A 9,671-nucleotide genomic window follows, 5' to 3' on the forward strand; every position below is an offset into this window, starting at 1 on the left:
GTTTTCTCGGAGCGGTGCCTGCCAGTTGAAGCACTGCGTGACCGCTCTTCAGTTGATAGAGTTTCTGCAATGGCATTTCCAAGCCTTGCTTTTTTTTTTTTTTCCCTCTCTCTCTCTCTTTGTTAATGTAGTTACGTGCTAGAGAAAGTCTGTTTGTGGGCTAAATTCTTGCCCGTATTGTGCAGTCACTTTTACAAACAGAATACATGCAGTCTACAGCATAGACCTCTGATGTACGCAAACAAAACAGGTATACAGCTGTTACAACATTGATACACACACATTTTCCTAACAAACACGATCCATTAAAGGTACAGAGTTACACGTGGGAGTAAGCCACCCTCCAGTGAAGTGTAGTCACTGAAGTGTAGCCACTGGTTCGAACACAGTTAATCTGTCGGTGGCCGTTGAAATGAATATGAAGCCATTAATCATCCTAAATCTGCCACATAATGACTATTCACAAAACACTCATTCTATATAAATAAACTCCCAGCCTCATCAGCAGGGTATCAACATGAAGAATAACACCAAACACGTCCAATACTTCGCTAGCATGCCTAAAGCCCCCAAAAGGCCCAATTCGATGCAAGTAATCTCCTCTCTGCAACACGTCTTCCAGCTGCCAATAACGTTAATCATCACAGTTCATATCGAGTAAAAATCCTTCAACTTCTAAAAGTTTCCAAGCGTTCAACGCCACCTCATCTTCTTCAAAGCCAGATTCCCTCTATTGAGCATCTAGCTCCGATCCTCTCTCTTCAAAAAAATTTCTAGGACGACCCGCTCTCGGTCCCTTTTCGCCTTGTCTTTGTCATCGCTAGTTCGGAACAGCAGCGGGCTCACTAGCTCGGCATATCTCCTCTCTCGCGTCCTTCTCTTTCTGTCTGCCTCAGTTTCATTGGGGCGGAAACTTAATCGTCGGGTCAGCGCCCCAAGCGCAGGCAGCGGCTGGGTGGCCGGACTAAGTTCCGTAATCACACGAGTAAGGGTCGCCGTTAGAAAGACAAATGCAATATTGTGGCTTGGGGAAGTTGAAAGCGAGTCTAGAATGTGGTTCTTCACATCGGGCCATGAATTTACGGATGTCGACGTAAGATTGGGCAATTCTATTGAGAGCTTGGCCCAAAGGTGCGGTGGGATGAGTCCATCCATGAGAGACGCAAGGAATAAAAGTAGTACGGAAGAGTAAATCTCTAGCTTTTGCGTTGACAAAAGTTCCACAGGTAGAGCTTCTGCCAGAGGCAAATGACTATCCAGGGCTGATATTAGTGCTGCTTTGAGAGTATCCTGTCTGGCGGCTTCTACCGTCCAGGTCAAAGGGTCCAGTGGCCAGCCAGGATCCCGCGGGATGGTCAGTTCCTCAAGCATCGCTTCATCGGCTACACATCGCTCGGCCACGGTTTGTATGGCTTCGGTGAGTTTGAATAGTTCTCGTGGCGCGGAACAGTGCACGTCCCAGTCGTACGTAATGGTCCCCTGGATATTGTTCTCTTTGATGAACTTTCTGATTCCGTATTCGGGTACTCGAATCAGCTCATCAATCGATCTTCCAAAGCAACTTGGGAGCCACGTTCCATGTACTGGCACAAAGTGGTCTTTGCCACCCTCGACGCGCAATACCAAAACTTCATCAAGCTTACAGCTGGCATCGTTTAATGCCCGAACATGTGAGATGTCCGAAACTCGAGCCTCAATCACGGTCATTACCGTCTCGCCAGGCTCAAGTGTCACTGACAGTCCCAGCGTGGCCTTGTGTCCATCATCGTCAGGTCGGTGGAACGATGCCTTTAGCCATTTTGTTGCACTTGATTCATCTTCACTGGACTGCGCCTCGTTGAGGAACTCGAGGCTGGCGGCGGCACTGCTAGTATTGGCAATGGTTATGAGGCAAGAGTGCGTCTCAAAAAACCCTACTTCGCCAAAGTCGACAGCGCCGTCTGTCTGGCCATAGCCGCCTTCTACGATGAGGGTGACGCCAGGCCGACCTTCATTCTCGGCTCGGTCCAGCTCAAAGGCCATCTCTGCATGGATCCGCGCCTTCTTTTCTGGGTCAACAGTGTCGTAGTTGAGTGTAAATGTGGAAACAACCGGCTTATGGTCTGAAGATGTGACTCGCTGGAACGAGTTGTAAAACTCTAGAGAGATCTCCTCTTGGGAGCCATCATCGAATGCCTCCCCATCATCATTTATATCGTATTCGTCGTATTCATCATACGCCGTATTGGCGGCAGTAGCCTTTGGAGGCAGTTCTTCCCCATCGGTGTCAGGATCGTAGCTGAAGAGAACATCATCATCCTGTTCAAGCCCCCTTGCTCTCATCTCTTCATCTTTCCGTTTCGCCTCTTCCAAGGCCTCTAATTTCTTCTCATACCCCTCTCTGTCCTTGCGGGTTCTGTAAAGGATTCGATCGCACCAGCTGGGCGCCCTCTGTTTCTCGCTGGTATCGAATAAGCCAAATGTACCGACATCGTATTTAAAAGTTGGTAAGAATGAGATGGGTCCTTCTCTCCAGCCGTCATGGAACAGCCTTTGTTTTGCAATAACTCGCCTTAGCTGGTCATGCGGCAACAGTGAATCGATAGTTGCTTGGAGAGAGGCCGGATCCTGGCTAGGATCGTCTGGAAAGTCATCTGGATCCGGTAGTGAACTGGCTGAATCAAAACTCTGATCGAAGCTATGGTCTCGAGAATGCATTGACGACATTGTGGTAGTCTCGTCATCGCTTTCAGATGTCCTCGTAACTATAATTCCATCGCCCCCTTCTATAGGCGGAGGAGCCTTGTCGTTACTCAGATCATACTCCCCTCGAGCATGCAATGTTAGGAGCCTTCTGATATCATCTCCTGGGAGGCCGTCTAGGCGGAAATTCAGATCTCCAAACCAGAAAGCATAGTCTTCGTCCCCAATTCTGTCTCCATCATCATCAGACACACCGCCAATCACTACCGGGTCGAATTGCGTCTTGGATACGATCTGCCCGACATCCCAACACCGTCTGTCAAGCGATGCTGTATCTGCGCCACTAGCGAGATGGCTATTGACAAAGAGGATCTTGGTGGTTTCTCCCAATACGAGACGGGTTGCTACAGCCCCTTTATTCCCAAAGTATCCCAGAAGGCCTGTTCCGATCTGCCGTGTAGAAACATTGCTGATGGTGGGAGCAATCTTGGGAGAGGCGTAAACCAGGAGCAATAGCCCCGTCATTTGCTCAGATACGACCAACTGGTATCCTTGAGGTATTGCCGCTTCTGCTGCGGCAGTCCATTTCTCCATGGGCCCATTATCAACGTATATTTTGCTCATGTACTCTCCAGTCCGACTGAGATCTACCACTTCCTGTAGTCCCAGAACATAGAGATCAAAGCCCTCGCCACTCTCTGATTCTACTGGTTTATGGTCTTTCTCGTCCGATTCGGTTGGACGGTGTGAGGGGCCATCCCCTGAGACGTCGAGTCTCGAGATGGCTTCGCCAGTTTCGAACTCATCGGTAAACCAGCTCGCGAGGTCTTTGTCGGTTCCTGTGCATGCTGCCACATTCCAGGTGCCCACTTTGATGCGGATCGTGCTCGGTCGTAGATATTCGGAGCGACGAGACAGGACAGCTCTGGCCAGAGACTGCGGGACTCCGACGTCCACCGGCTCAGACTCGACGGACTGGTCTCGTGCCGGTTCCTCCATTGTGTAATATGACGATTTCGAAGAAAAGGAAGATCGTTGAATGCGACGTCGCTACCTCTCAAAGTCGTGGATCTTCTTGCCACAGCTTGGCTGCTAGATCATGGTGCGGCGACAGTGGTTGCGATTGCGACGCAGGCAATTGAGACGAGCGTAAGGCGGTCGCATAAGCTATACAGCTATACAATTCGTAGACTAACAATTATGCAGTCTGATACAATAGAAAGCTGAATAAATAAAAACGAGTTCAGTGCTGAATTTCAGCTAATCAAAAGGTTCTCTAGAATTGCCAGGCACAGAGGATGCAGCAATTGAAGTTGAGCAGTTAGAATACCTTCCTAGTATAGCAGGTCTGGTTGCAACACAATGTCGCCTGAGAGCTCGCGTCATGGAGTGCTCGGTTGCTAGGCTCTTATCGATAGGTAATCTATAGCAGCTACCGGCCCCTCCTTAGGCCGGTGCTAGGCACTGCTAGTAGCTCCCGCCAGCATCAACGTCAACATCGGCTTCCAAGCTGCAGATCTACATACGCAAATACGCCGACATCCTCATATCCAGTACTCGTCAAACAACAGCTTTCCTCTGCCATCTCCAAAAACCCGTGCTCCCTATTCTTTAGCGACGACCACAAAGCTTCGACTGCCGCCCGCAGAGATAGATACGCAGCATCATATTGCGGCAGAGTGCCATCCAGCTTCTCATTCATTCGCATTCTTCTGCCCACACAGTCGTTTCAGAGGAGAGAGGGAAAAAAATAGCCACCATGAGTAGTAAACCAACGCCTAGAAAATCGCGACACAACCGCCATCCCTCAAACCGCATCCCCGCCATATCCGACTACGAATCGGACGCCGCAATCACAACATCCACATACGAGGCCCCGCCGCCGCGAACCAACACCGAGCTCAACCTCTCCGTGCTACAGCGCTATTTACCGTCCATCAGCAGGATCTTGAGCATCGCTGCCAATGCCGTGGTTTACACATTTGATAACGCAACCCAAGGCTGGGAGAAGTCCGGTATCGAGGGCACCATGTTTGTTTGCGCGCAGACGCCACTGCCAGAGGACCCTGACCACCGTCCTCGAGCGTGTGTCTTTGTTCTGAGCCGTCGTGGTCTTGACAACGTAATCGTCGATTTGGCGAATGTGGGCCATGTTGAAATAATGGGGGAGCTGGTGATTCTCAAAGTCGAAGGCCGTTGGGAAGAGGGCGAGAAGGTCATTGGACTGTGGATCCACAACGACGAGGAGGGGACGAGGGCTACAAATGGAGCCATCATTGAAGAGAGCTGGAAGATTGCCCGTGCTGCTGGGACGGTATCAAATGAAGGCCCAAGGCCAGAGGCTGGCCCGGCAATGCAGGCTATTGGTCGTCCTCTAACGCTTAACGAGCTATTTGGGAGACAACAGGCGGCTGGGGGGAGCTGAACGTCTCCAAGTCACAAGAAATTGTTTGACATTCTAGCTTCACTTGATTTGACACGAACTTGGCGACTATTTTTTCGATAGAGGGCATTGAGCGAGGCATGGTTATTACGTGGCAGAAAAGAGAGGCGTTCCAATTATTACGAGACATAAATTTTGTCCAAAGGGATACGCCAGAAGCATTCGCCCGAAACTGCTTCTTGACACATGCTGGAGGGGCTTTAATATGAATAATCTCATTATACGGAACATAGCGCCATACAAAAGGCACGCTTCCGGCTCGAGCAAGCATTAGTCTATCCATAGACTCATCCTGAGCAACCAATATCTAGATAACATTAAATAAACAACGTTTCAATCAACCCATACGCCGGCAGCTTGTAATTCGCAAACTCCTCGTTTCCTAATCACGTCTCCATGATCCGCAAATTCTTTTTTTAAATGTCTCAATACCTGTCCAATTACACCGTTCCGCTAATGCTCAGCTCCCGAATCTCCTGCAACACCTGCTCTACCCTTGCATCCAGATGACCCTCTGCATACTGGTCTCTGGTATCTGCGTCAAGATACTGCTGTACCTGTGCCATACGCGAGTAGGCTTCCGCACAGAATCTCAGCTGGATCTTGACCAGAGCTTCGAAGCTGGGATCCAGGTAGGGAACACGCAGGTCAATCAGCTGCGGCAGCTCAGTGGTAAGCTGCTCATTCAGCTGCTCGTACACAGCCTTGGCCATTTCCAACTCCTTTTCCGTGCGTGGCAGCTTCGTGGCGTCCTTATCTGGCTTCTCGACAAGCTTCTTCACCTTGGCGCGGAGGGCATCGTAGTCGAGGAGTTTGTGGGAGCGTTTCTTGATAGCTTCGTTGACGTCGGGGAAATAGGCGCAGAAGCGGCCAATGGGTTCGAGCACGGTCGTTCGATAGGGTCCGTCGAGGGCTTTGATGGTCTCGGCGTCGAGGTCTTCCACCGCTTGCTTGTAGCTTCTGCTGACGCCGTCCTTCGCGCCCGAGTCGCCGTAAAACGCATCTATCGTCTCGGCAATTCTCATCTGTGAAGCTGTCATGGCTGTTTGTAAAAAGTTAGCATGAGGTCCGGCATCTTCGGTCATGGCGATCTTGTGTCTACGCACCTCTCAGCGAGTCCAGGTAGCCCTTTGATTCCTTCTGCAGCCGCAGCGAGGCTGTCTCCATTGTCTTGAACCGTCTATATATTGTTCAGCATGTGTCGTCTCTCGTAGGCATCTTGTTTGCTCAGCTTTACCTTTCCTCGACCTCATAATCACGATCGTTTGTCTTCTCCACATGCCCTGCGTAACCCAGGTTAGGATGGTGCCCAATACACAATACGTCAAAGTTCCAAGCAGCGCAGCTCACCCGTCTTCATCATCACCTGTGTCGTCGCACGTCCCACATTCTTCTTGAAGCCTATAGCAAAATGTCAGCCCCTCGCATCTCGGTCAGCGGGGCATCCGCAAGCTCCGTACCTGCCCACGACATGTTGATTGCTTATTTTTGTTTCTAATTAGGATGACCGATATGTTCTCTTTTATCGCTAGTATCGAGGATATCGAGGATTGCTTCGCTGGTGGACGTTGCTTCGAGCTATTCGCGGCAGATGACGGAGAAAGGAGTTTGCGACAAGCAGCCAAGTGACGACCAAGCCGGGGGCAGCGCAGCCACGATATCCTGCGCCCAATCGGCCTATCGACGTCAGCGACAGGCACAGCCACACCTGAAAACCGCCTCCCTCACGTGAGCCCAGTATCTACGTATATACGCCAACGCCGATTTTTCTTCCAAATCCGTCTAATCCGGGCAATTAATTTGCAAGCCAGGCGGAATTGGAGTGGGTTTTTGAGTTTTGGTTTGTGCGGGAGAAGCATGTTCAACCCTCGATTTCTCGTCATCAGCCTTGGGAATCCATTGCCAAAGTACGACAGTCTGCACTCTGCTGGCCATTTTGTCCTCAATGGCCTCACTAAATCCCTTCAACAGCCTGCGTTCCGCGAGGTGACGCTTGGCCGGCAGTCGTATTTAGTATCCCAGGGATCGAAATACATTCTCGTGCAGTCTCCAACTTATATGAATGTTTCGGGAGGCTTTGTGGCTAGTGTGTGGCAGGATACAGTCAAAAAGTACGGCGCAGAGTCACTCGGTCTGGTGATAGTTCACGACGAGCTGGAGAAGGATTTGGGGGTTGTCAAGATTATTCCCTGGGACCGCAGCCCTCGAGGTCACAACGGCATCAAAAGCGTTAGATCATCAGTTTCACCAAAAAAGTATCCGGATTCGTTATTTGCTCGAATTGCCGTTGGCATTGGCCGACCCGAGGAAAGAGATGCGGCTACGGTGAGTCGCTATGTGCTCAAAAAGATTTCACGCGAAACCCGGACAACTTTAGAGGAAGACACTCCTTGGGATGTTGCAAAGTGTCTCATAGAACTGGAGAACCAATGGAGAAACGAGGTTCAGGGAGGCTCGGGAGGAAACGTAGAACCATGAGTGGCGTTTGTGTCTGCTTAGACTTCATGCCCTTCAAAGCAGCAAACAACGGCATATGACTATCTACAGTGCAAGAATTGCATCTTTTGCCGTCAAAATATTGCATCCAGAGGATATGGCTGCGATAGAAGCTTGACGGCACTCGTGATAGAGGAACGATCCGCAAGGATAGACACTCCCAAGCACAGGAATTTGGCCAGAGTTTACTGAGAAACAGATCTAAGGAACCCTGTTTTCATGATGTATGCTGCCTTAAAAGTATGCCGATTCCCCAGCGAACGTGGAACAGTCGGATCTCAGCAAAGTTTCCAGCTGCTAGGTATTGGCGAAATGCTGTATCGCCAAGCAGCCTTTTGCATCCAGTTGGCGCTTTTTCTTTTCACGTTCTCGTTATCGAATATACCAATTTGAAGCCGTGCCTTTCCAATATTCGCAACATTACTGTTCTGTACTTGAAGCAATCTGAGAACTCGTTGATATTAGTAACTCGGATGGACGCGCCACGGCTGTGGCTGCAGGTCCGGGAATCCGGGACGTTGACAATAGACGCATGTGAAAGCCAAGTTAAGTGACTCGAATCGATTCAGCTTTCGCCTACATGAGCGAATTATATCTTTACAGAATCATTACTCATCCTCTACAACAGACGCTACTCGATTCCATTCAAAGGCTAATAATGCTTCCTATCTGTGCCGAGCAGCATTTGGTTTACCCGGAAAGTACGGGGATATCGAGGCATCAAAGCTGAGAGAGAATCAGGCACAGCTTCACCACGCTAAGACCGGCCTGAAGTGCGCCCCCCACAAGCGCTACTCCCAGAGATAAGGAATGTCGCCCAATCAACGACCCCGGACGGCAGCGTCATGGGCATTATCTGGCTAGGGTGCCATGCGTCTAAGTGAGCGTCTACGCCAGACAGGGAATAGATTCCGTGGCTCCCAACAGCAGAGGCTTGGAGACTGATGCCACTGATAAGAACCATGTGGTGTGTAAGACAACAGCGGATAAGCACAAATGGCTTTGCGTAAAGCCTTTTGATTATCTGCGATTCATAGATGAGATGCGCATTCATTATCAGTTGTCTTTTATGGGGCATTGCCATGTCTCTCTTTTGGGTGTGGCTCAGATCTGGCATGAGATGCTGCTCTGCACCCTACCTTTGCGATAGCCCACATTACCTAGCAGTTAGGTGGAGTTTTACTCCATACTCAAGTTCATGATGTATTGTGGAGTGCGGTCTAACAATGCAACATCGCACTGCAGGTTCGTGCATCTATATCTCTATGATGCCGCGGAATAGACTCTTGACATGTGTCTCATCTCATCTACTGTTACGCGTAACCACGCAGCTGATGTGATCGATCAGTAAGGGGTAGCATCTCAGAAACAAAACGCAAAGCCATTCCTCACGACAACTTATACTTTACTTAGTATACGTGAGGAGTGTTTGTATATTATGAAGAGACATGAACACCGGAGGAAAGGGTTTATTCTCAAGCTCTCAAGCTTCCCAGTGATTGCCGACAGTTGAATGGGGAATATCGTCCGTCATCGGCTAGTACTCTTTCACCTGCTCCAACCCAACCTGCCCTTGATACGCAAGAGATAAGCCTCCCAGATAAGCATCGACCTAACCTGACACCGACAGGCTGGACGACCTGTGGGAGTCGTGTCACTTATCTATGTGGCTTCAACCCCGGACACTACTGAGAGATGCCGCACCAATAAGTTGCCATGCATTTCGAGGGCGATAAGCTCACTTGAGAGGCGCAACTCGCCGCCCGATTCCAAGCCGTACCTTTTCTGATGTGGGAGGCTATTGGGCCTCATGGAGCTAGTGCTTCACAGCCCGTTATACTACATGGCGTGGGATGGGACACCGTTAGATCCTAATGGGCTACTATCCATCAAGTGATACAACTCTAATCTTTACGAGCTGAGAGCCATGCGGAATAAGTCGGGGGGGGGGGGGGGGGGGGGGGCGGGGCCCCCCAACCTTTTAAAAGCATGTGGATTTTTTTTCATTGGGCGGAAAAATTTTGGCAAAAAAAAGCATAACAAACCAATA

General features: G+C 50.0%; 4 protein-coding genes across 4 annotated transcripts; 2 read left to right on the plus strand and 2 right to left on the minus strand.

Moving 5' to 3' along the window:
• Positions 1–89: 89 nt before the first annotated feature.
• GGI43DRAFT_405588 (Endonuclease/exonuclease/phosphatase) lies at positions 90–4,027 on the minus strand. The gene is made up of 2 exons (XM_083206039.1): positions 406–4,027; positions 90–107 (listed from the first exon to the last, which is right to left on the minus strand). The coding sequence occupies exon 1, from the start codon at positions 3,679–3,681 to the stop codon at positions 742–744; it is 2,940 nt and encodes a 979-aa protein (XP_083060602.1). The 5' UTR covers positions 3,682–4,027; the 3' UTR covers positions 90–107; positions 406–741.
• A 5-nt stretch (positions 4,028–4,032) lies between these two features.
• Positions 4,033–5,336, plus strand: GGI43DRAFT_51382 (Dcp1 family protein). The gene has a single exon (XM_083209934.1). The coding sequence runs from the start codon at positions 4,442–4,444 to the stop codon at positions 5,105–5,107; it is 666 nt and encodes a 221-aa protein (XP_083060603.1). The 5' UTR covers positions 4,033–4,441; the 3' UTR covers positions 5,108–5,336.
• On the minus strand, positions 5,337–6,813 carry GGI43DRAFT_51381 (amphiphysin-like protein RVS161). The gene is made up of 5 exons (XM_083209933.1): positions 6,586–6,813; positions 6,476–6,526; positions 6,363–6,408; positions 6,232–6,305; positions 5,337–6,167 (listed from the first exon to the last, which is right to left on the minus strand). The coding sequence occupies exons 1-5, from the start codon at positions 6,596–6,598 to the stop codon at positions 5,566–5,568; spliced, it is 786 nt and encodes a 261-aa protein (XP_083060604.1). The 5' UTR covers positions 6,599–6,813; the 3' UTR covers positions 5,337–5,565.
• Positions 6,814–6,869: 56 nt separating this feature from the next.
• Positions 6,870–7,733, plus strand: GGI43DRAFT_51410 (aminoacyl-tRNA hydrolase). The gene has a single exon (XM_083209935.1). It carries the CDS (start codon positions 6,983–6,985, stop codon positions 7,601–7,603), a length of 621 nt encoding a protein of 206 aa, XP_083060605.1. The 5' UTR covers positions 6,870–6,982; the 3' UTR covers positions 7,604–7,733.
• Positions 7,734–9,671: the final 1,938 nt, after the last annotated feature.

The sequence above is a fragment of the Trichoderma evansii genome (genome assembly GCF_050947405.1).
Source record: "Trichoderma evansii strain SZMC 28006 chromosome Unknown GGI43scaffold_10, whole genome shotgun sequence".
NCBI lineage: Eukaryota > Fungi > Ascomycota > Sordariomycetes > Hypocreales > Hypocreaceae > Trichoderma > Trichoderma evansii.

Coding starts and splice junctions, on each gene's coding strand:
- GGI43DRAFT_405588 (XM_083206039.1), bottom strand. CDS start 3,681: ATGGAGGAACCGGCACGAGACCAGTCCGTCGAGTCTGAGCCGGTGGAC.
- GGI43DRAFT_51382 (XM_083209934.1), top strand. CDS start 4,442: ATGAGTAGTAAACCAACGCCTAGAAAATCGCGACACAACCGCCATCCC.
- GGI43DRAFT_51381 (XM_083209933.1), bottom strand. Junction 6,409..6,475: donor ACAGGTGATGATGAAGACGG/GTGAGCTGCGCT, acceptor TGGGTTACGCAG/GGCATGTGGAGAAGACAAAC. Junction 6,306..6,362: donor GATTATGAGGTCGAGGAAAG/GTAAAGCTGAGC, acceptor AACAATATATAG/ACGGTTCAAGACAATGGAGA.
- GGI43DRAFT_51410 (XM_083209935.1), top strand. CDS start 6,983: ATGTTCAACCCTCGATTTCTCGTCATCAGCCTTGGGAATCCATTGCCA.